General features: G+C 49.6%; 1 protein-coding gene across 1 annotated transcript; it reads right to left on the bottom strand.

Annotated features, from left to right (window-relative positions):
- Positions 1-11,507: 11,507 nt before the first annotated feature.
- EEF1G (eukaryotic translation elongation factor 1 gamma) lies at positions 11,508-24,150 on the bottom strand. Its single transcript, XM_064364808.1, has 10 exons — positions 24,054-24,150; positions 22,810-22,968; positions 21,731-21,794; positions 21,433-21,575; positions 20,566-20,709; positions 17,637-17,766; positions 17,102-17,306; positions 12,194-12,366; positions 11,976-12,100; positions 11,508-11,744 (listed from the first exon to the last, which is right to left on the bottom strand). Exons 1-10 carry the CDS (start codon positions 24,063-24,065, stop codon positions 11,586-11,588), a joined length of 1,314 nt encoding a protein of 437 aa, XP_064220878.1. The 5' UTR covers positions 24,066-24,150; the 3' UTR covers positions 11,508-11,585.
- Between the last annotated feature and the right edge of the window lie 592 nt (positions 24,151-24,742).

Genomic DNA, 24,742 nt, shown 5'->3' with positions numbered 1-24,742 from the left:
CGGCTCCGGCGGGCGGGTCTGCCCGGAGCTGTAGGGAGAGGGCGGGGCCGGGCGGGGCCCGAGCGGGGCTGGGACTGGCGAGCCGGGCCGACCCTGGAGGGACCCGGGAGGGGGCTGCTGGGGAGGGGGACCAATGGTGGACGCGGGGACGTTGCTTTGCCCCCTGCCGCCATCCACTGCCCCAGTCCTATCCCGGACCTTGATCTGCTCTCCAGCGTGTGCAATATGTGGCTTCACTGGCCAGAAACTCCTGCAGGCTCCCTGGGCTCACCCTCACAGCTGGAACTTGAATCTACTTATTTTGCAGGAAGGGCCTGGGGGCTCTGAAGGCGGCTGGGGGCTTGGGTGATTCCGCCGCAACCTCCAGCCGGCACCGACCTTTGAGTTTTCTCTCAGCGTAGGCAACCACACTTCAGATCCCAGGCCCCAGCCTCCTCGCTTGGTTCCCAAGCTCCATGCAGCCGCGCCTATTTCTCGCGTTCCCTCTTTCTGGGGGCCCCTCAGTCCCTACCCACGCAGAACCGGCTTGGATTCCCACCCTCAGGAGCCGGGGTCACCAGTGCCCCGCGCACTGCCCTGCTGCGCAGGCCGCGGGCAAACAGGGGTGAGGCCCGCAGGCGTTGGAGAGCGGACCTGACGCCCACCTTCCTCTCCAGACTCCCGCCTCCAGGAGCCGGAGCCCCAGCGCTTCCTCTGCCTCCCATTCCATCTCCACACCCCTCTACGCGCCCCTCCCCCACCTCCCCGCTTGCGGGACGCTGAGTCTCCCATTTACAGCAATTTCCCACAGCCACTTCTAACTACAGGGAGATTTTATTAAACGCTTAATGATGGGGTGCGGGGCCTTCTGGCTACACGCTCCCTCTCCTCCACACTCCCTTTCTCTTCTCCCCCAGGAGTCCTCCTATCCTCCCTCCTAGGTGGCCACCCACGGCCCACTCCAAGTCAGTGTCCCCTCCTTTCCAAAAACTGGGAAAGAGAGACCCCAGGCTGAGGAACTGAGGAGACCTGGCCCAGGCAGGAGCGCCCTTCTTGCTGCAAGATCATGAGTGGGCTGGAGCTGAGACCAGCTCGGCCCTGTCCTCTGAAATGGCAAACATGTTTACAGGCTAAAAATACTCAGCAGTCAATTCTGCTGCCAGCCCTGGGGGCTGTGTCCAGGTCCAGTTACCGGCACAGGGTACAGGCTGTGGGGGAGGGAAGACACAGCCAGAGGAGCCACAGACATGGGCACTCATATAATGGACACAGAAAGGTGGAGCCGCATGTGTAGACATCTAGACAGGCAGAGACAAGTGAAAACACAAAGCAGAGACTTGGGCACCAGCATTTTCTCTCGCTCTCTCTTAATACACACACACAGGTGCCCAGATCATGACTCAACCGCATGGCACAGGCAGCCCCGCCACAACACATCCCAAGCACACAGTCATAGACCCAGACTTTCCCAAGAATCACCTTCTCCCCATTTTGTTCTGCACCCCTTATTTAAAAAGCACCCACATTATTTAAAGAAAAAAAATCTAAACTTTTGAACTATGAAATACTCTAGGGAAAAAAAAAAAAAACACCAAGGTCAGGTACGATGGCTCACGCCTGTAATCCCAGCACTTTGGGAAGCCAAGGCAGATGGATCACTTAGCTCAGGAGTTCGAGACCAGCCTGGCCAACATGGTAAAACCCCACCTCCACTAAAAATACAAAAATTAGCAAGGAATTGTGGCGCACGCCTGTAATCCTAGCTACTCAGGAGGCTGAGGCAGGAGAATCGCTTGAACTTCGGAGGCAGAAGTTGCAGTGAGCCAAGATTTCACCACTGCACTCCAGCCTGAGGGACAGAGCCAGACTCCATCTCAAAAAAAAATAAAATAAAAAAAATAAAAGTACAAAACATAGACATCTCCCTCTTCCCCTATCCCAGACACTCTCCCCAAAAGTAACCATTGCTAACAGTTTACCAAAGGATTTTTAACTTTATGAATGAATCATCATTTGGTTCCTTGAAAGAGCAAATGTTCCAATGTTCGCAGTACATATTAAAACAGACTTTGAGCCAGACACGGTGGCTCACACCTGTAATCCTAACACTTTGGGAGGCCAAGGCAGGTGGATCACGAGGTCAGGAGATCGAGACCACCTGGCTAACACTGTGAAATTCCATCTCTACTAAAAATACAAAAAAATTAGCTGGGCATGGTGGCACACGCCTGTAGTCCTAGCTACTTGGAAGGCTGAGGCAGGAGAATCGCTTTAATCCATGAGGTGGAGGTTGCAGTGAGCCAAGATCTCGCCACTGCACTCCAACCTGGGCAACAGAGTGAGACTCTGTCTCAAAAAAAAAAAAAAAAGAAAAAGAGGCTGGGCACAGTGGCTCACGCCATGGTGACACCCTGTTTCTACTAAAATACAAAAAATTAGCTGGGCATGGTGGCGCACGCCTGTAGTCCCAGCTACTCAGGAGGCTGAGGCAGGAGAAGCGCTTGAATCCAGGAGATGGTGGTTGCAGTGAGCCAATATCATGCCACTGCACTCCAGCCTGGCAAAAGAGCAAGACTCTGTCTCAAAAAAGAAAAAGAAACAGGAGATGATTTACACCTAGGTTGGAAACACAGGCTATCTGCAAAAATGGATATGGGGGTTTGGGGGAGCTGCTGGAACAGAAAAGGAAGAAGAGCGTGGAAAGGCGTGGACACTGTGCCTTCGCCTTGACTGGATCCAAATAGCAGAGGCCAGAGTCCCAGGCTCAGAGCCAGCTTATCTGCTCCATTGTTTGTTCTGGCCACCCTCTTGGTCAACAGGGAAGAAGGCAGAAGGGAGGAGTTGGTTTTTGAAGCAGCCCCAAAGCAGAGATCACTGTCCAAGTACTTCATTCAGGGGTATGAGCATCAAGATTACCTGGTGAGGGGTAGTTCTGGGGATTGGCTCTTGCCCCATTCAGCTGGAAGGCTGGAGAAGCCTTAACCTCAACCCTACCCTCTAAAAAAACATGATCCAGGCCAGGTGTGGTGGCTCACACCTGTAATCCCAGCACTTTGAGAGGCTGACGCAGACAGATCACCAGGTCAAGAGATCAAGACCATCCTAGCTAACATGGTGAAACCCCATCTCTACTAAAAATACCAAAATTAGGCCGGGCATGGTGGCGCATGCCTGTAATCCCAGCACTTTGGGAGGCTGAGGCGGGCGGATCACCTGAGGTCAGGAGTTTGAGACCAGCCTGGCCAACATGGTGAAACTCCATCTCTAAAAAAAAACACTAATAAATACCAAAATTAGTCGGGTGTAGTGCCTCGCGCTTGTAGTCCCAGCTACTCAGGAGGCTGAAGCAGGAGACTCACTTGAACCTGGGAGGCACAGGTTGCAGTGAACCAAGATTGAGCCACTGCACTCCAGCCTGGTGACAGAGCAAGATTCCATCTCAAAAAAAAAATAAAGAAAAAAAGAACCATGATCCTACAGGCTGGAACAGAGCTGGGGTTTCCTAAGACTGCCTCCTCAGCCCAGGGGAGGGGAATATTTTCAAAAGTTTCAGTGGTATAAGTGGAGATACGCACACTTTTAGAAACTTCTGCCAACTCCTCTCCTTCCGCCCACTGATGTAGCCTCCCCCACACTCCCTCCCAAAACTACCTTAATAATGATTGTGTCTGATCCTGCAGCAGCTACTTTGGGTGGTTTTTTGTTTTCTTTTGTTTTTTGAGATGGAGTCATGCTCTGTCGCCAAGCCTGGAGTACAGTGGCTTGATCTCAGCTCACTGTAACCTCTGCCTCCTGGGTTCAAGTGATTCTCCTGCCTCAGTCTCCTGAGTAGCTCGACTACAGGTCCCCACCACCACATCTGGCTAAGTTTTATATTTTTTAGTAGAGATGGGGTTTCATCATGTTGACCAGGATGGTCTCGATCTCTTGACCTCGTGATCCACCCGCCTCGGCCTCCCAAAGTGCTGGGATTACAGGAGTGAGCCACCTCACCAGGTGCTACTTTCATCTGTCAGCTCATTTAATCCTTGCACACCCTGGGAGGGAGGCACTTAGTGAGGAACGGTCTCAGAGAGGGTTCACGATTTACCTAAAATCACACAACTCACAGAAGCAAGAGTCAAAACTTCCACTAGCATTTAAGGCTCATGAGTGCAGGGTTCCCTTTTCTCTGCTGTATGCTTTGTGCCTAGATTAATTGATGGATTTTTTTTTTTTTTTTTGAGACGGAGTTTCGCTCTTGTTACCCAGGCTGGAGTGCAATGGCACGACCTCGGCTCACCGCAACCTCCGCCTCCTGGGTTCAGGCAATTCTCCTGCCTCAGCCTCCTGAGTAGCTGGGATTACAGGCACGTGCCACCGTGCCCAGCTAATTTTTTGAATTTTTGTAGAGACAGGATTTCACCATGTTGACCAGGATGGTCTCGATCTCTTGACGTCGTGATCCACCCGCCTCGGCCTCCCAAAGTGCTGGGATTATAGGCATGAGCCACTGCGCCCGGCCAACCTCCATCTTCTTGAAGGTTTAGACTCCTCTGTGATATTAAGTAAAAGCTTTCCTCTTATAAGAGGGAGGTCAGCCCTGCGGCTGGTGCTCCACCACCTTTCAGAGGCAGCTGGTACCACGATCCTCCAAAAGCACTGGCAAAGCTGGATGAGCTCTAGGACTTGTCATCACAGGGATACCCCAGCTTCCCCAGAAGTAACACTCCCTCCCTGGCGGGTAGAGGAGGTTCCCTGGTATGTACGGTTTTGTGTGTATGTGTCAGTGTGCGTGTGTGTCTGTAATGAACCTTGGGCTCTTCTGTTGCCTGGCAACATGCCTCTATTTTGTTCCTATTATGCCTGTTTCCATAGTAACCACAAAGGGGCGCTCTGTGGGCAGGCCCCTGGCCAGGGGATTCCCCTTACCCTCTCTTCTCTCCACAGTCCCCTTTTCTGAAATCAGCATGTTACAAGGAAGACAAAAGGTTGACTGCTCAAAGGGTAATCTCAGTTTCTGATCCCAGAAGGGAAATGAGGTGTGCAATCTGTTTGCAGTCTCTTTAGAAGCAGACCTTTCCCCCCAGTCAATGTCCTTTTGCATGATATCCTCAGAAGCAGCCAAATAGGCTGGGCCTGGTGGCTCACACCTGCAATTCCAGCACTTTGTGAGGCCAAGGCGGGTGGATAACTTGAGGTCAGGAGTTCAAGACCAGCCTAACCAACATGGTGAAACATCCTCTCTACTAAAAATACAAAATTAGCCAGATGTGATGGTGCACGCCTGTAATCCCAGCTACTCAAGAGGCTGAGGCAGGAGAATCACTTGAACCCGGGAGGCAGAGGTAACAGTGAGCTGAGATTACACCACTGCACTACAGCCTCAGCAAGAAGAGCAAAAGTCAGTCTCAAAAAAAAAAAAAAAAAAGGCAGGCAGAGAAATGACTGTTAACCCTTCTTAGCATCACCATCAGGGATCTCCCAGACTCCACTTCCACCCAACACACACACACACACCCCAGCCCAGAGATTAGCATTCCTGCCAAATAGGCCCTTCTCCACTCACTTCCATCACTTCCGAATCTGTCATTGTCCCCCCGTCTAACAGCAAATCTATCTGGTGATTTTGGAATCTAAACATTATTTCCTAAGCAAGTCTCAAGTCCCAAACCCCTAACCCTACCCTAAAATATAAAGCCAAGTAAAATCAGCCTTCCCCAGCTCAATTCAAACCCTACCCTGGATTTAAACTTCAAGCTTCAAATAAGGAGTTCCTGAATTTCTTAGATCAGAGCCCTGATACACAGAAACTCTCCAGTTACACTCAGACCTAATGAAATCTTCAAGCCCAAGCAGAACCCAGGTGAAAGCTGGTTAGAGAATAAGAGACATGAGGCTGTCTCCAGAGTACCGTCTGGGAGGAAAGAAGGCAAAGAAAGACTGTTCAGGCAGGTGGGAGAGACAGGAATTGGGCAGGGAGAGTGGGGCAGGTGGACACGTGGGCCATGTCTGGATTCAGGCACAGATTAGGGGTGTGGAGATGCTGTAGGACAATAATAGGAGATGCAGACCCGAGATTAAGGAAAAGAAGCGACAAAATATGATTGCATGAGGCTGTGAAGGAAGGAGGGAGGAAGAGAGAGAAGACAGAAGAGCTCAGCACTGAGCTAAGAACTGGGCAGGCTGAGTTGTAAACAGGAGCCGAGGGAGGGAGCTGGAGTAAACGGAGCAGCCAACGCCCCAGCCAGCTCCCCTCCCCAGCGGGGAGCAGGGAGGGGGGGCTGAGAAAGGAGGGAACACCACTTCCTCGCCCCTTTCTTGGAATCTGCTTTTCTCCCGTCCTTTCCAACTTCCTCTGCTTTTCCCCCAGCTTCCTGGGGAAAGAGAGACCAGCCTGGGTTTCCCTCTCTCCTCTGCTTACAGTTCCCTAAGTCCAGTTGAAGGAGATCAGGCTGAGCAGGGAAGGGCCTAGGCTGCCCAGAGCCTGAGTCACCACATAGTTGAGGTTCCTGTCACTCAAAGTCCCGCCTCTGCTACACTCCGTGCCCTGTGCCCGCCCCAGGACTTGGATCGCTACATCTGACCCTGGCCCCAGGGCTGGCTCCACTTCCACACTCCTTACCAAGCTACCCTTACCAAGCTCTGGGTGCAGGAAGCCTTTAGATGCCTTGCTCTTCCTGCCCCTCCACACGTGGCGTGCTGCGCCCACCACCCTTATCCCTTGATGTTTGAGGGAAGCATCCTCCTGCTCAGCTTTGGAGCAAAAGTGATTCAGTGAGTGACTGCAAGGACCCTGGAAAGGCTCAGATACACCCTTGATAAGTCACTTCCCTCTCTGGGCTCGTTTCCCCACTGGTAAAATAAAGGGTTATTAGAGATGGTCTCTGGCAGTCCCTGTAAGAGATACATTCTGTAAGTCTGAGTCAAAGAGACGGATAGTTACTATTGAAGAGTGGGATAAAACAGGCGTGTTTGCTAGCCCCTGTCATAACAGTAGGAGTGGGTGGGGTGGGGCAGGGCAGGGCACAGGACCTGCCACCATAGGGCAGCCAACACCCTAGGCATCTTGGTGACTCAGGTCCCACATGGAGGACTAGCCGGAAAGCACCCTGTGTGTCCCCTGTGAGTCAGGGGAAATGCTGATTCCCTGAAGGATGACTGGCTGTGTTCCCACTATAACCAACTCTCCTTCCACCTTGAAAGTCTCCCAGGATGGGTACTGTAAGCTCATTCCACCTCCCTGGCCTGCTCAGCAGCTTCCACCCCTCCGGCCTGACCTTGGCAGCCCTCCTTCCCTCAGCCCTCAACTCTAGAGCCCTCCTTACCCTCTGACAGCTCCTCATGCCCTACCATGTTCCCTCCTTTACCCCTTGGCTCTGCCCATCCTGGCCATCCACGCCATCCCAGCAGAGCCAGCCAGATGATTGCAAAAGGGCTGAGCCAGCAGAGAGGCCTTCACATGACAGCTGTTTCTGCTGTAGAGGGGAGGGGGCAGCTGGGAGTGGAGGCACATTCCATGGGAGATCCTATCAGAAATAGCCCCAAATCCTAACTGACCATCTAGCCCCTGATCTGCACGTCGCCCATTGTGTTCAAAAGGTAGAGTCAATAGGCTTGTCTCGAAATCCTGAAGAAATCCAGAAAACAAAGCGGGGTGGTGGAGAAGGGAGGGGCCTAAGGGAGTGAAGAGAGCCCAGCAAAGTGAAGAGATGGGGTCTCCAGGACATCACCACTGAGCCAGTACCACCAGTACAAGGTATTCTTCCTCTAATGGGAGATTCAAGTGACAGAAGTGCTGCCCTCAGCAACCCCCACCATACCCCACCCCACCCATCCCTTGGGTGCTGAGGCACTGGGACACCCCAGTAATTCCCCTGCAGTAAAACAACAGCCTGCTCTGGGAGCCATGCCAGTCTGACTGGAGCAAACAGACAGGAGCAGGTGGCAGTTTCTCTAACCTTTCAGGAGCACCAGTGTAAGCTGCACAGCACTAGAGAGAACTGGGTGGGAACCCGAATCACAAACACACAGGAGCACAGCAAGTGGGGGACGTCTGTGCCCTGCGGTGCCCTATAGCTACACTGGCTGGGGGAGCCAGGGAAGCTACGGCACCCAGAAAAACCGATTTGATGTGTGTGGAGGGAAAGTTCTGAGTTGACAATAAAGAGTGCCTGTTGCCATGAAAACCACAGTATTAATTTCAGAAATGACTGGGTGGAGCCTCCAAAGTGCTTCATTCCTCTCCCTTCAACATTCTAGGCTTCCCCCACCTTTCAAAAGGGGAAGTGGCACATTTGGGGCATGTGGGCAGCTGGTGGGATGGGTCTGACCCATTGAGAGCAGCAGCTGTCCAGCTCCAGCTCAAAGCAGGACACAGGAAAAAAGGAAACAATATAGGTTTTTCTTGGAAGAACTTTAAAGGTTTGTAACTTTTGAATAAGTGACTTAAGCAGAAGTGCCAACAAAGCTAAAATAAATAGCTGCTTATAACCAGTATCTACTGGTTTATCTACAAACTAACCAAGTCTCTCTCAGCCACTCCCATTCACACTCCAGGCTCTGTGAAGATTTTATCTGAGTCAACTGAAACCCTGGGCCCCAGACCCCTTCTCGTTTCTTTCATCCTCCCTCTGTGGAAGCTCTGAGGTTTTGCCAGGTTAAGTGGATAAAAGAGCCTCCTCCTTCTCTCAATCTACCCTAGCTTTCCAAGATCATGCCCTGCCCTCAGTCCCTGATCCAAACACCCCCTTCCCTTTCAGCTTCTCGCCTCTAGCCTCTGTGCCATGTGCTGGACCGTGGAGCCAGGTCGCCAGCTCTATGTGGTTTTTGGGTGACATGAGCCTCCCAAGCACCAAGAGAATACTGCCCAGCAACCACAGACATCCACAGGCGCAGGCTCTGATTGGCTGCCCACAGCAAAAGCAAGGAAAAGGAAGGATCCAGCAAACCATGCAGAGCCCAGCTGGGATGGGAAGGGCAAGAGTCCTTGCTGCAGTGACTCAGGCCTCCCTGGGGCAGGGCGGGGACAGAAAGAACTCCAGATGTGCTTCCCCTTTCCTGCCTCACATCTGCCGCTAGAAACGTCCACTGTTAACCTCTCCCCTACCCACTTCGGCAGAGAAGCCCTCAAATCCCACCCCTGTCTAGAGGCCAACGGCCCAGCCTTCCTGAGGCCACTACCCTCTCCTCTCGAGGCTCCTCCTTCACCTCCTGCTTGTGGGTACTGGCCCTTGCCCAAGTGCAAGCCCAGCCTCAAACAACAACCTGGCCACCCTTACTCTGCACCACACAGCGAGGGCTGCAGGCAGGATGTGCAGATGACTCACTCTTCCTGCAGGCAGAGGGAGGCTGAGGTAGGGGTCCCTGCCCCAGCCCAGACCGCCTAGTCCATGTGGGCTGCCAGGCCCGCTGCTGTCCATGGCCCGCCCAGCAGAACCCCACCCTTTTTCAGTTGGGCTTCCCTCCTGAGCCTTTCAAGCCACCCTCTCAAACCTAAACTACTCTTCCAACTTGGTCCCTCCTGCCTGAGGCTTCAACCACAGATTTGGTAAGCAAACACCAGGAAGGTGGTGAAGATCCCACAGCCACAGAAGGGGATATGATTTGAAACAGAAATTGCGAAGAGTCTGACAGCTTCAGTGAGGCCCCAGCAACAAGCTAAAAGGCACACCCTAAGCGTGCATCTAGTACTTTGAGATGGGGGTCTCACTGTGTTGCACAGGCTGGAGTGCATTGACTATTCACAGTTGCAATCACGGCATGCACCACAAAGGCCTCCAAATCCTGCCTTCAGCCATGCCCCACCCAAGTAGCCAGGACTATAGAACGCGTCAACACACCAGCTGCACCTAGCATTTTCAGATCCTAGCTAACAGGAGCCTAGAAGGCTCAGAAGAAAGCTATCAAGTTTGGACCCAGCTCAAGATGAGCTGCCAGGGAGCAGAGTCTGAGCAAGCATGAGCCCATCCCCACCCATCTGGATCCTAAACCACAACTCTTCTCTGCCCACTCCAACTGCAGGTCAAAGAGCTCAGCTGCAGATGACAACCCTATCTATCCCCTCTCAACTACCAGCCCACTGTGTGTGCCTGGTTTCCCCACGCAAGCCAAGAGCCCTCTTCTTTTCCTGGACTAATAACTGGAATGAAAAAAACCACACACAAAACCGTAAGCTGGGGACCAAAGGCAATCAACTGTTTCTGCATATACCTCAAAACATGACTCAATCTAGAGGTTTCCAATTTCACCTGAGCTGTTAAATTTACAGGGAGATCCTCAATGATCTTCAGAAAAGACAGAAGAGCAAGAAACTCTGAAAAGGATGTAATAAAAATTAAACTCAATGGGGAAGAAATAGTAACCATTAGCCTGAACAGGATTATTAGCTGACAATTACAACTACTCTACCTTCTAGGAGGCAGCAGGGTGTGGACACAGGCCTCAAGAGTGACACCCAAGCCAGGCATGATGGCATTCACCTGTAGTCCCAGCTACTAAGGAGGCTGAGGCAGATCACTTGTGGCCAGGACTTCAAAACTATAGCATGATTGAGCCTGTGTACAGCCAGCCACTGCACCCTAGCCTAAGCAACATAGAGCCAGTTCTACAAAAATAATAATAAAAAAACTGATACCCACTGGGTTCAAAACTCTGCCTCTACCACTTGAAATGTATGATCACAGGCAAGTTAGTGAAATCTCTAAACCCCTATGCTTCCCGTTAGAAATCAGGGACACCACCAGGAAGATAACACAGCCAGGAAAGGTAACATGGGCCAGGCCCGTTGTCTGTTGAGTAGTCTGTGCCTGATACTGAGGATTTGAGGCATTGGAGTGATAACCCTAGGGCAGGCATGGTGGTGCATGCCTGTAATCCCAGCACTTTGGAAGAGCAAGGTGGGACTGCTGGAGCTAAGGAGTTTGAGACCAGCCTGGGCAACATGGTGAAACCCCATCTCTACAAAAAAAATACAAAAACTAGCCGGGCGTGGTAGTGTACGCCTATAGTACCAGCTACTCGGAAGGCTGAGGTGTAAGGATGGCTTGAGCCTGGGAGATGGAGGTTGGGCTGAGATTGCACCACTGCACTCCAGCCTGGGCGACAGTCAGACCTCGTCTCAAAGAAAACAAAAAAACCTACAACCCTTACATATTGTCAGCTACCTACCTCACAGGCCAGTTACAGGAAATCATGTAAAGTTCCTCTGCACTCTGTGAATTATACATGTTAGCTCTTGTTACTAGCAGCTATTCTCTCCCTTCACTGGGAAAGGTCTGGAATCCAATCCCTAAGTATTAGGTAGCCACAAAGCCCCATGTCACTACCCGCCCCAACTGCTTCCGCTCTTTCCCAGCTAGAAGACACTCATCGCCGTAGGAGGCAGGGTAATTAAAATCACAAGTGAACACAGGCCTCTATTTCTGTTCTTCTGAAGTCTTCTCTCCTGCATATCGAGGTACTGCAGACACAGAAAATACCTACTACTTCAACATATCTACTCCCAGGGAAGAAGCCGCCACTCACAAAGGAGGCAAGACAGGAGAAGGTTCAATGTTCAGTTTCCTTTAATGAGCCCCATCTCCCTGAAGGGCAGGTGCAGGCAGCGAGGCGATGGCAAGAGATGTTCACTTGAAGATCTTGCCCTGATTGAAGGCTTTGCCCACATGCTGGAAGGCCCCCTCCCAGGAGAAGTACTCTCGAACCAGCGTCTGGGCCTCCTCGCTACCAGGATCCAGTTTCCGCCATGTGTATGACTCGTAGTCCACCTGCCAATCTGGACTCAGCTGGGGATAAAAAGACAGCATGTGGTCAAGTTATGAGACACCACTCCACACCTGTGTTACTTCCAGCTCAAACACTTGTCATCAGACCCCAGGTCTCCTGTGAACATGAATTGCTCCTTCCTATAAGCATTCCTGAACTCTCCCCAACGTCCATCGGCTCAGAAATAAAACACTGTGTTTCCTATATCCTTGCCCCACCCTAAAGAGACTCCTCTCCTCCACCGTCCTCACCGGAAAGGCAAGCTCCTGGCCTCGGAAGACCCAGACTCCAGAAATGGAGCTGCTATTGTTGGTACCAAAGAGGATGACACTGGCAAAGGCATTCTTCCTCAGCTTGTCCAGTCGCTGGAACATTCCTGAAGGGGCAAGGGAGAACACTCAGCCTTTGGAATCACAGCACTCACGACACCTTGTTCTCCTTCCTCATCTCAGACCCACTGTCTTCTTACCAGTGATGAGATTGCAGCTCATGAAGGTCTGAGTGAGTTCTTCAGGGAAGCGATACTCTGAGTACCACAGGGACCAGCCGTCCTTATCAAAGTGCTCCCAGAAATACGGCAGTGCCACAGAGAGTGTGTCCTCGTTGGAGTACTTGCGCTTAAATTCATCCAACACAAAGGTACTAAGAGGAAGAAGAACGCACAGGAGGTCAGTAAGAAGGAGGGTTGCCAGGCTAAAAGAAGTGAGGGATGCTTTCACTTAAAATTTACTAATTAATACAGTGGTCACTGTGCTGGGAGATGTGTATGACCTTATGAGGGAAGAGAGCTCTGAGGGGTATGAACAGGGGCCTAGGACACTCCTCTGCATAAGTATGCAAGGCATGTGGAGGGTGGAACTCCAAGAGGGGCTGGGGAGACCTGCCCCAGGAAGGGCATGGATAACTGCTGCCCCCACGTGGAGACAGTGAGGACTTTTTCTCCCTGTTTAGCCCCTCCCCAGGCAGTTTTCCAAGAACCACAGTCAGTCACTGACTCACCCAAGTCTCTCCCCCCTCCACCATACAGGCCTCTTCAGGTTACACAAGCTGTAACAGGAATGTAAGCAGTGAACATTCTCTAAGGGCCTCCACCCTAAATCTTACACCCATGTCCTTTAGTCCCTCTCTGCCTATAAACAAGTTTTCCGATGTTTGGTCTTTTCTGAGGTTTTCTGATGCTGGAAAACCCTTAAGTTCAGGTTATCTTGGAAGCAATGTGGCACCCTGAGCCAAGAATGGCAGCGTCAATACAGCAGAGGCCCCTCCCTCCATGGTTGGTGCTCTATTTTCTTTCTTTCCAATTATAAACGTATATACCGGCCAGCACCCCTACACCTATAATCCCAGCACTTTGGGAGGCCAAGATGGATGGATGACTTGAGGTCAGGAGTTTGAGACCAGCCTGACCAACAAGGTGAAACCCGTATCTACTTAAAATACAAAAATTAGTCAGGCATGGTGGCAGGTGCCTGTAGTCCCAGCTACTGAGGAGGCTGAGAAAGGAGAAGTGCTTGAACCCAGGAGGCAGAGGTTGCAGTGAGCTGAGATCACACCACTGCACTGCAGCCTGGGCAATGGAGCGAGACTCTGTCTCTCAATAAATAAATAAAAACATGCTGACTGAGGAACATCAACTATAATGCCAACGAACAGGATAATCTTTTTATGTATTTTCCTATAGCCTTTGATTTTCCAAAGATGCAGCCATGACATATGCAGTTTTGCTGGGCACGGTAGTGTGTGCCTGTAGTCCCAACTACTCGGGAGGCTGAGGTGGGAGGATCGCTTGAGGCCAGGAGTTCTAGGCTGTAGTGCGCTATGCTGATCGGGTGTCCGCACTAAGTTCGGCATCAATATGGTGACCTCCCGGGAGCGGGGGACCACCAGGTTGCCTAAGGAGGGGTGAACCGGCCCAGGTCGGAAATGGAGCAGGTCAAAACTCCCGTGCTGATCAGTAGTGGGATCGAGAATGTGAATAGCCACTGCACTCCAGCCTGGGCAACATAGCAAGACCCCATCTCTACCAAAAAAAAAAAAAAGACATATGTAGTTTTGTGCCTTATACTTTGTTGTTACTGTGACATGCCACCCAGGCTATTAAGAATTCTTCTAGCATGGGAAATATAGAGAGACATTGCCTCTACAAAAAATTTTAAAATTGTAGATGCAGTTGCTGAAAAGAAAAAAAATTAAAAAATAAAAATTTAAGGGCCGGGTACGGTGGCTCACGCCTGTAATCCCAACGCTTTGGGAGGCCGAGATGGGCGCATCATGAGATCAAGAGATCGAGACCATCCTGACCAATATGGTGAAACCCCGTCTCTACTAAAAATACAAAAAAATTAGCCAGGTATGGTGGCACACGCCTGTGGTCCCAGCTACTCGGGAGGCTGGGGCGGAAGAATCGCTTGAATCTAGGAGGCGGAGGTTGCAGTGAGTCAAGGTTGCGCCACTGCACTCCAACCTGGCAACAGAGCAAGACTCTGTCTCAAAAAAATAAAAATAAAAATTTAAAAATTAGCTGGGGTCTGGGCACGGTGGCTCACACCTGTAATCCCAGCTACTCAGGAGGCTGAGGCAGAATTGCTTGAGTCCAGGAGGCAGACGTTGCAGTGAGCTGAGATCTCACCTCTGCACTCCAGCTTTGGAGACAGAGCAAGATCCCGTCAAAAAAACAAAATAATTCTTTGCACTAGCAGTCCCAGCTACTCAGGAGGCTGATGCAGAAGGATCACTTGAGATCAGGAGTTAGAGACAGGACTAAGAAACATAGCAAGACCCTGTCTCAAAAAAAGAATTATTTGCAAACATTTTAACGGCCAAACAATCTCCTAATGCAGAACCGTGCCACAAATCTATTAAACATGGAATATTAAACTGAATGTTTAGTTGGTTCTATTGTTTATAGCATAAATATTGCCATGAGTATCCCAATTATTTCACTCAATCCCTTTAACAAACCCATGAGTTATGAACTGTTACCTTGACCCTCCCCTCTCTTTACAGATGAGAACAAGTAGAATGACCTGGCCAAGATTACACTCCATCAAAGCAGAGAATCCGTCCTTTAACCCTAGGTCCCAGGTTCCTTTCCAAAAGCATAAGAGACCTCACCTGAGGAGCCTTAAAATCTCAACCACACCAAAGTGGGGTGGGGAATTTTTTCACACCCTCCTGAGCTGTTCGAGCTTTATTATTTTTGTTAACAGGGTCTCACTCAGTCACCCAAGTGCAGTGGCACGATCATGGCTCACTGCAGCCTCAACTTCCTGGGCCCAAGTGATCCTCTCACCTCAGCCTGCCAAGTAGCGTGAGCCACCACACTTGACCTAGCTGGGTCTTAAAAGAACGAGAATTGGCCGGGCGCTGTGGCTCATGAGGTCAAGAGATCGAGACCATCCTGGTCAACATTGTGAAACCCCGTCTCTACTAAAAATACAAAAAATTAGCTGGGCACGGTGGCGCATGCCTGTAATCCCAGCTACTCAGGAGGCTGAGGCAGGAGAATTGCCTGAACCCAGGAAGCGGAGGTTGCGGTGAGCCGAGATCGCGCCATTGCACTCCAGCCTGGGTACCGAGAGTGAAACTCCGTCTCAAAAAAAAAAAAAAAGAAACAAAAAAAGAACGAGAATTAAAATCTGGACATTGATAGTCTTGGCCTTTTAGGATATCACTTTTATGACATTAAAAATGCTGGGGGAGCCAGGTACAGTGGTTCACACCTGTAATTCTGGCACTTTGAGAGGCCACAGCAAGATCGCTTGAGCCGGGGTGTTTGTGATGAGCGTGGGCCACATAGTGAGAACTAGTCTCTACAAATAATAATAAATTAGCTGGGTGTGGTGGTGTGTGCCTTAGTCCCAGCTACTCCGGAGGCTGAGGCAGGAGGATCACTTGAGCCCAGGTTGTCAAGACTGTGGTGAGCCATGATCACGCTACTGCACTCCAGACTGAACAAGAGTATAGCCCTGTCTCAAAAAAAAAAAAAAAAAAGCTTGGGGAAAGCATTTCTGGCAGCCCTGTAGGGCATCATGGTAACCCAACAAACAGACACTAAGAGAATGTAACGTTTATTAAATAAAGAGTTTAAGTTTACTACTGCCTGATTTATTTTCTGCCCAGTGTACTGACTGACCTACTATAAGTGAAAATCTCTAGCTAATAATTAACAACGTCTAAGTTACAACAGAATATGTAATTTGGGTTAGTCATCATGACCTATTTACACACACCAAAAATCCTGCTCACTCTTGACCTGCACCTGTGCTAAATTAAAGACAAATCACTAGTTCAAAAAATACACCTTTAAAGAGCGACTGCATCTGGATGGAGCCTTCCTGGTCTTGTACAAAGTACCTGGGAGTAAGAACTTTCAGCTACATCCCAAGTTGCTCCCATCCATTAGTGCAATGCTTGTAATTCACAACTCTATGCATAGCGATTGTGTCCCTACCAGTGGGTGCTCCTTTAGGCTGGTTCACCCTGGATCAAAACCATTACAAAATGTGGGAGGGTCAAATGCAAACCCTACCAGACCAAGCAGTGAAAAGATGGATGGCTCTGGAAATTACAGAGTAAGTAGGAAGAAAAAGTGCAGAGAAAGAGGAGTTCCAAAGCAAAGTGATCACAGAACATGTACGTCTCATACTGCTTGAACTCTCAATAAAATGACTTGGAGCAGTGATGGAAGAAAGACTCCATACCAGAGAACTGGGCAAGCACTCAGTGTCCTACTTTCTTCACGCCAAAAATCTCGTCTTTATTATATTATTTCTTCCAAGAACCCCTCTTTAAAAAGTTAAAGGATACAGAGGACACCTACTTTCTTCTACTTAGGGACTTAACTCTCCCCAGTTGTGGAAACGATGAACTACACAGACACTACTTAGCTACAATCTGCATCCTTTTTCTTAGTGAGCAATTTTTGTACAGTCTGATTCAGCAAAACAGAAAACAACAAAATTCAAAGGACTCTGCTCTGGCATCCCCTAGCTCAGCACAGCCAGCCGGGCAGCACAATGCAAGGTTCTCTTCTTCCCCACACCTCTCCCTGTATTTGTTCTCAGAGCCCTCAAATGGTTGAATGAGCTTGCTAAAAACCAATTAACCACTACATCAAACTCTGCTCCCGTCTTTGTTGGAATAGAAGTTCCAATCTTCCCCAATACTAGCTGTACTTGGAACTTGCTGTCCACATTCAAAATTTGCCCAATTCTTGATGATCAGCCCAGAAAGCTGCTTTATTTGCAACTGAAATATACCTTTAACTTTATATGAACAACCTAAAATCCTGGTTCTAGCTGTGTGTGACGGGGGACATACAGAGGTGAGAACAGGTCTTCTTCGGTCCCACACCCTCCACTCTCAATATCCTTACCTCTTGGGCAGGTGAGCAAAGGGGTCTTTGGCCTTGGGCTCAGCAGCCAGCGCCTGCTCACATTCATCCATCTCCTCCTCAGGAGCAGGGGCAGCTGCCTTTTTCTCCTCCTTCCGCTCAGCCTGGGGCTTCTGCTTCTCTTCCCGTGAACCCTTCTCTTTCCGTGGTGTGTCCCTTTTAGGTTGGCTCTCTGCAAACTTTTTAGCTGGTGCAGGGGAAGGGAGGAAAGTGAATGAATGTCCTGCCTCTTTCCACACTTCTCCAAAACCATGCAGAGCAAGCAGGGTAATAGAGGAAAATTGATGAATGGGACAAGTAAGAAATCTAGGCTCCAGACTGCCCATCAGTTCGCTGTACGTCCTCGAGCAACAACACAATCTCAGCAACAAATACTTTATGTTGCAACTCTATATAGTAATACAAATTAGTCAGGGTGAGTGTATTGCACATAAGCAAGACAGGAAATCAAGGGGTTGATGCAGAGCAAACAAGACCCTGATCCTGGCCCTGTGCCTCCTGATCTCCTCAGACTCACCATCAAACTGGGCCATCTTCTCACACAGTTTCACTTCCCCCAAGACAGCCCGGAACTGGGGCTGGTTAATGCAGGTGAGGAACCAGCGGTTGGTATTGGGAAAGGCCTGGCGGAAAGAAGGCTCTAGGACCTGCCAGGACACAAAGGTGGAAACAAAGTCAGTGGAAAGACCCTGAAGAGTTCTGTCCAGGGCGAGAGCCCTTTCTCTACCTAAGTCCCAGTGCTCACCTTCTTTACAAACATTACAGAAAACAGCGTCATACAACATCATCCTTCCCTGGATTATGTCCCATTTCTTTTTTTTTTTTGAGACAAAGTCTAGCTCCCTCTGTTACCCAGGCTGGAGTGCAGTGGCACAATCTCTGCTCATTGTGGTTCACCTCCTGGGTTCAAGTGATTCTCCTGCCTCAGCCTTCCAAATATCCAAGTAGCTGGGACTATAGGCGCCCTCCACCACGCCCAGCTAATTTTTGTACTTTTAGTAGAGAGTAGAGACGTGATTTCACCATGTTGGCCAGGCTGGTCTCGAACTCCTGACCTCAAGTTATCAGCCCACCTCAGCCTCCTTAAATGCTGGGATTACAAGCACGAGCCACTGCACCTGGTCAATTTTTATATTTTTAGTAGAGATGGGTTTCATCCTGTTGGCCAAGCTGTTCTAGAACACTGACCTCAAGTGATCCGCCCACCTTGGCCTCCCAAAGGGCTGGGATTACAGGTGTGACGACTGTGCCCAGCCTCTTTAAAAATTTTTTTTTGTGACAGAGTCTTGCTCTGTCACCCAGGCTGAAACGCAGTGGCGCAATAAAAAATTTGTAATAGACATGGGGTCTTACTGTGTTGACCAGGCTGATCTTGAACTCCTATGCTCAAGCAATCCTCCTGCCTTAGCGTCCCAAAGTGCAGGGATTACAGGCATGAGCCACTGCACCCGGTCTCCATTTATTTTTCTAATTTTTTTTTTGCAGTGCAGTCCAGTTTAATGGACTGGATGCTTGGGTTCATCCTCCATTTACTATCAATCTACTCGGTAGAAATAATTGTCTTGCTCCTTTACAAAACTATTTCAGGTCTACTGTTTCCAATCTTTTAAATTTCACATCAATAAAACTCAAAAAAAAAAAAAAAAGGTTGGAACTCACAAAGGGCTATCAAGTACTTATTTCACCAAACAAATAAATTTAAACACTATAGATATTTACTATCTACATTGGCCATACTACACACTACACACACACAGAGACACACACACACACCCATCAAACTTCAGAAAGTAAAGAACATTCAAACTCATTTAGAATAATGGACAGTCCTTCAAATTAAACTTAGTTTCAGGTATGTTAGCCATGGTCAAAGAAAAATAAGAATAAAAGGGCAGGCAGACTATCTGAGGTCAGAAGTTTGAGACCAGCCTGACAAACATGGAGAAACCCTGTCTCACTAAAAATACAAAATTAGCTAGGCGTAGTGGCGCAAGCCTGTAATCCCAGCTACTCGTGGGGCTGAGGCAGGAGAATCACTTGAACTTGGGAGGTGGAGGTTTCAGTGAGTCCAGATCGCACCACTGCACTCCAGCCTGGGTAACGAGTGAAATTCCACTTCAAAAAAAAAGAGAAAAGAAAAGAAAAATAAGAATAAACAGCTTCATGTAGAACTGTTTTCATTTTTTAGTTTGCAAAGATCAGAGGAAAACAAAATCTTGTCATGGAAACAGAACATAGCAGTCAGAGTACTGGTTCCAGTACTTGGGTTCAAATTCTACTCCACCACTTACTAGACTCACTAAGATGATTCCCATGAGGCCCCTGGCACAGGGTCTGGCATGCAGTAAGTTTTTTCTTTGCTATGATCACATTACTATTCTGGACCAGCATGAGTCCAAGAGCTGCTATTTGGAAGCCAGTGACTTGTCATTCTTTTTTGACCCAATAACCTTGACAGTGACTATCACTACCCTTATTTTATAGATGGCAAAGAGTAAAAAAACAGGACTAAAGGAATTCACCCACATGTAACCCTTACCTACACTGGTAAACAATGAAGCCAAGGCTTGAACCTGATCTGCCTCCAAAAGATTTTTTTTTTTTTTTTTTGAGATGGAATCTTACTCTGTCACCAACGCGGGGGTACAGTGGCTGGATTTGGGCTCACTGCAATCTCCACCTCCCAGGTTCAAGTGATTGTCCTGCCTCAGCCTCCCAAGTAGCTGGGATTACAGGCAACCACTACCACGCTCAGCTAATTTTCATATTTTTAATAGAGATGGGGTTTCACTATGTTGGCCAGGCTGGTCTCAAACTCCTGACCTCAGGTGATCTACCCACCCAGGCCTGCCTCCAAAAAGATCTTAATGCAGCTAACATCATCATCCATGTCTTCACAACTAAGCATAACCAGTCTTCCTCAGAAATATGGCGACAAACTAAACATCTTAGCTGCCAAACAAAAACTAAAGGCAAGAGAACATTACCAACTTCTCAAGAGAAGAGCAAGTGATGGTACTCTGTTCTGTCCGGGGATTTCGGGCTGTTTTCCTTTTTTTTTTTTTGGAGACAAAGCCTCACTCTGTCACCCAGGCTGGAGTGCAGTGGGGCGATCTCTGCTCACTGTAGCCTCCGCCTCCCAGGTTCAAGTGATTCTCATGCCTCAGCCTCCCAAGTAGCTGGGACTACAGGTGCATGGCACCATACCTACCTGATTTTTTTTCTATTTTTATGTTTTCTTTTGCCACGTTGGCCAGGCTGGTCTCAAACTCCCGCCCTCAGGTGATCTACCCACCTCAGCATCCCAAATTGCTGGGATTACAGGTGTGAACCACTGTACCTGGCTCTAGCTGCTTTGCAAGTCCTCAGCAGAAGACAGGGTAACCTAGATATCTTGTCACTTTGTTTCTAATCCCATCTGCCAAATGAATTCCCATAAACTTCACCTGTTTATAAAGCCACAACAAAGTGCAGACAACTGTGATGTCAGCCAATGTCACTCGTTCGCCCACCAGAAAAGTCCTCGTCTTCAAGTGAGCATCCAGCAGCCCCAGAATTCGCCTCACTTCCTCCTTTGCGTTCTCTGTGGCCTAGGGATTTAACATGATAGAACTTATCAGTGGGTACCAATCCCTTTCCCTAACCTCCCCTACTAATAGAACTAAGAAAGCTATTTCTTCTTTGTATTTTAAGACGGAGTTTCATTCTTATTGCCCAGGCTGGAATGCAGTGGGGCGATCTCAGCTCACTGTACCCTCTGACTCCCAGGTTCAAGCAATTCTCCTGCCTCATCCTCCCAAGTAGCTGGAACTACAAGTGTGTGCCACCACACCCAGCTAATTTTTTGCATTTTTAGTAGAGACAGGCTTTCACCATGTTAGCCAGGATAGTCTCCTGACATTGTGATCCGCCCACCTTGGCCCCGCAAAGTGCTGGGATTACAGGCATAAGCCACCACGCCCAGCTGAAAGCTATTTCACCTAGAAGTCCGAGCTCACCCTCACCCTCTTCCAATGGAGGCAGATTCTAGGATCATTCTAAAAGTATCACAAACAAAGGTCCTCTGGTCCAGCCACCCTCTTACCATTTGGTATCATCTCTTCATAGCAGCAATTCCTCTTCTGACCACTCATGACAGACACTTCCTCCATTAACTGCCCACTGCTTCAAACCTGTACCCCAGAGACGATGTCTTCTCACTGCCCACCTATCCTTGGCATTTCCGTTTTTCAACCTATTTCATTTCTTACTCCCAACACCCAGGAGCTGAGGCTACCCCTGCCCCTGGTTTCTCCCAAAGTTCCAAGGCTCACCTGTTTGTTGTGGTGCATGATGCCCAAGGTGGGGAACACCCAGGTACTGGCTGGGGGCACTATGTCGCTATCAGCAAAGCTCACCCACTGCACCACCTGGGCTGCTGCCTCTGGAGTTCCTCCCCGCAGCTCCTCATTGCTCACTGCAGAGGCAGAACACAAAGGTCAGAAATCTGGGGGCATGCCAACACCAGTTCAGGTCCTGGAGAATTCCTTCATCTCCACCCCCCAGTCACCCTCATCCTCTCTACACCCTCACCTCCAAATTCTCCCACTCCCATATACCCCCGCAAATTACCATAGTAGGCAATGGCATTGCTCTCAAACACACAGAATCCATCGTCACCTTCAAATGCTGGAACCTGGGGACAAAACAGTGAGAAGATAAGGTAAAACACACAAAATGTCTCACTTACCAGTATGAGGAATCGAACTGCTTTGGATAAAAATGGTTATATAAGGCTGACGATCCTCACTATCCAAACTCTCAATACTATCTGAAACTCAGGAACCATAAATAAGTACTTCCACAACTTGGCATCCTTTTGCAATCTGAATTCACAATATGTTAACCAGGAAGCCCAGCAGATTTGAATATTACAGGATATTTATATCAAATAGCTGGATCAAACAAGCAGAAGGCCAAAAGCAACTCCTGTATCAATGTCTGTATTAGTGAAAGTATTAGTGTGTGAGCCAGACCCATATGGCACTTGATCTCCTCTATTCTTAGCATGGTTTTTTTTTTTTTTTTTTTTTTTAGACGGAGTTTCGCTCTTGTTACCCAGGCTGGAGTGCAATGGCACGACCTCGGCTCACCGCAACCTCCGCCTCCTGGGTTCAGGCAATTCTCCTGCCTCAGCCTCTTGAGTAGCTGGGATTACAGGCACGCGCCACCGTGCCCAGCTAATTTTTGTATTTTTAGTAGAGACGGGGTTTCACCATGTTGACCAGGATGGTCTTGATCTCTTGACCTCGTGATCCACCCGCCTCGGCCTCCCAAAGTGCTGGGATTACAGGCTTGAACCACCGCGCCCGGCCCTTAGCATGGTTTTTTACCTATCTCTATAAACCTTTGGGGTAAGAATCCTGCTCATAACAGATACCTGATATATTTGCACTGAAAATGCTTAGTCAAAACTCATTCTCTTTCCCACAAAGTAAACCCATGAATTTTATAAAGTCATAGAATAGCTCTGTACTTTTTTTTACCACTACATGTGAATCTACATTTATCTCAAAATAAAATCACTGAAATGTTAAAGAAAACAACATGAGAAGCTCCCTTTTAGAAACAGGGACCATCTCCAGAGTGACAGAATCCCAGGGCTCCTTGGTTTCTCAGAACCAAAGGATGCTCCCCGTCTCCCAACTCACCTTGCCGGCAGGAAATTTGCGGAGAAATTCAGGGGTGCGGTTGGTTTGGCCAAAGTGGAAGTGGGGTGGTGCGGAGAGCACGCGGACCTGAGCCCCGCTGTACTGAGCAGCGATGAGGGCCTTGAAGGCCCTCCAGTTTTCAGGATATGTGTACAGGGTCTATTGGAGAAAGACAGGGACAAAATCAGCAAGAGTAGAAGAGTCCCAGTCCTAAATGCCACTCCCCAGGATGCCTTTCCTGAATATCCCTATGTGTTCAACTCACCCCTTTACTTCCTCTGGTGAACCAAGTCCTTTAGTACTGTATGTAATCAGAATCCTCGGAAATACCAACAACAGAACTACACACCAACTGCTAGATAAAGCTTGTTGACAGATTTGACCTTCCCTAAGGACACCTCTAGAAGCATTCTCTTCCCCTCAAATCTGTCTCCAAGAAATCCAGAACTTTTAGCTCCATCAGACTCCATATGCCCATAAACATAGTCCCTCCCTTCCCGGAGCCCTTGTTTCATTCATTGATGTTTCCGAGCGCCTGCCTACTCTACTGCTCAGCTGCTCACCGCTTCAAAAGCATCGCCTCGTCTCTAAGGCATGTACAACGACAGAGAGACTTCTAGTTCCCCTCAGAATGGCCAGAAATAGGGGATGGCACGCTGTCTTCTTAAATCAGCTCCTCTCCCTCAAAAGCCTTTCTTTCCTGGTCGCGCATACCATCCCTCCCGTCCTGTCCCGCAACGAGTTCTCCGGCGTTTGCCTTCTCTATTAAGCTGGCCAGCAGAGTCCAATTGGTCTGACTGCACTGTCCAGAGAATTCTCTCGCTTCCAAACCTCCCTGAGAGACGACCTTTAACTATGCCAGCCGGACCTACCTACAAAGACTCTCCTCTTCACCCTGACCCCGCTGTTACTCCACAAACCGGTCACAGAAGTTCGTCAACCTGCCCAAATACCACGTCTCAAGGCGGCAATAGAGCCGAACCCCTTTTTCAGGCTTCGGACGACCTAGACCCGGCATCTCTTTTCTCCTCTTCCCCAGACCCTTCTTCCACCTCTGGCCTCTGAGAGCCCCAGCCTCAGTTCCCCTCCAGGCCCTAGGAATCTTGCTCTCCAGTAGTACGGTCTGTAGACCCCGAATCAGTTCCCCACTCAGCCTCAGAACTCCTCTGGCGCCGACTGGCCCCATTCGGGCAAAGGATGGCGGTGGATAGGATGACCCGAACCACCAGAGCCGGCAAACTTACCCCAGCCGCCATGGTGATTCCGCAAAGAAAGGGGGTGGGGTTCTCGGCGCTGCCGCAAAGTAAGCCGCCCGGGAGAGAAGGGAGGGGGGAAAGGAGAGAGCCGTGGAGAAACAGCAGCCGGAAAGCGAGGACGACACAGAAGACATACGTACGACAGTTCGGTATCCAGGGGCGCTGAATTGGAAAAAGAACGGGGTGGGGCCTGCGCGCCAGAGCGAAAAAAAGCCTAAGCCTGCGCATTGGAGCTCTTAACTGGCCCGCCCCCTCAGGCGCAGCGGACCAATTGGAGTTCAGACGTGGAGGTAGACGGCGCGGAGGGCGGGGAAGTTGTGAGAACCCTGTGTTCCCGGCTACGTGGCGCTACTGCTCGCCCCGCGCAGCCAGGCTGCAGGGGGCGTCCCCCTCTGGCCAGCCCAGGGACGAGTGACTTGATGGTAGGTTCTGCCAGCCCTCTCACATGATTCTGTGAAACTCACGGGAGCGTGGAGCAGCTGCTGCGCGGAGGTGGCAGTGGGCTAAATCCCTTTAGTCCTTGCTCTGCTTTTCCTCCAGAAAGGGATGTCTAACAGGGACCCCCGGTCTGAACCCGCCTGCCAAAGTGAGGTTTGCTCACATCCAGCCGCTTACAGCTCCAGGGTGCTGTTACTGCGAGCAGGGCACCGGCCCTCCGGCCCAAAGCGGGTAAGGGA

The sequence above is a fragment of the Aotus nancymaae genome, unplaced genomic scaffold, assembly GCF_030222135.1.
Source record: "Aotus nancymaae isolate 86718 unplaced genomic scaffold, 86718_ANA_hifiasm-v0.15.2.pri h1tg000059l, whole genome shotgun sequence".
Classification (NCBI taxonomy): domain Eukaryota; kingdom Metazoa; phylum Chordata; class Mammalia; order Primates; family Aotidae; genus Aotus; species Aotus nancymaae.
This window is presented reverse-complemented; position numbering and strand designations above follow the sequence as displayed.

Coding starts and splice junctions, on each gene's coding strand:
- EEF1G (XM_064364808.1), bottom strand. Junction 17,767..20,565: donor TGTTGTGGCTTTATAAACAG/GTGAAGTTTATG, acceptor GTGTCCTGGCAG/GTCCTAGAGCCTTCTTTCCG. Junction 12,101..12,193: donor GAGCTGCAATCTCATCACTG/GTAAGAAGACAG, acceptor TTGCCCCTTCAG/GAATGTTCCAGCGACTGGAC.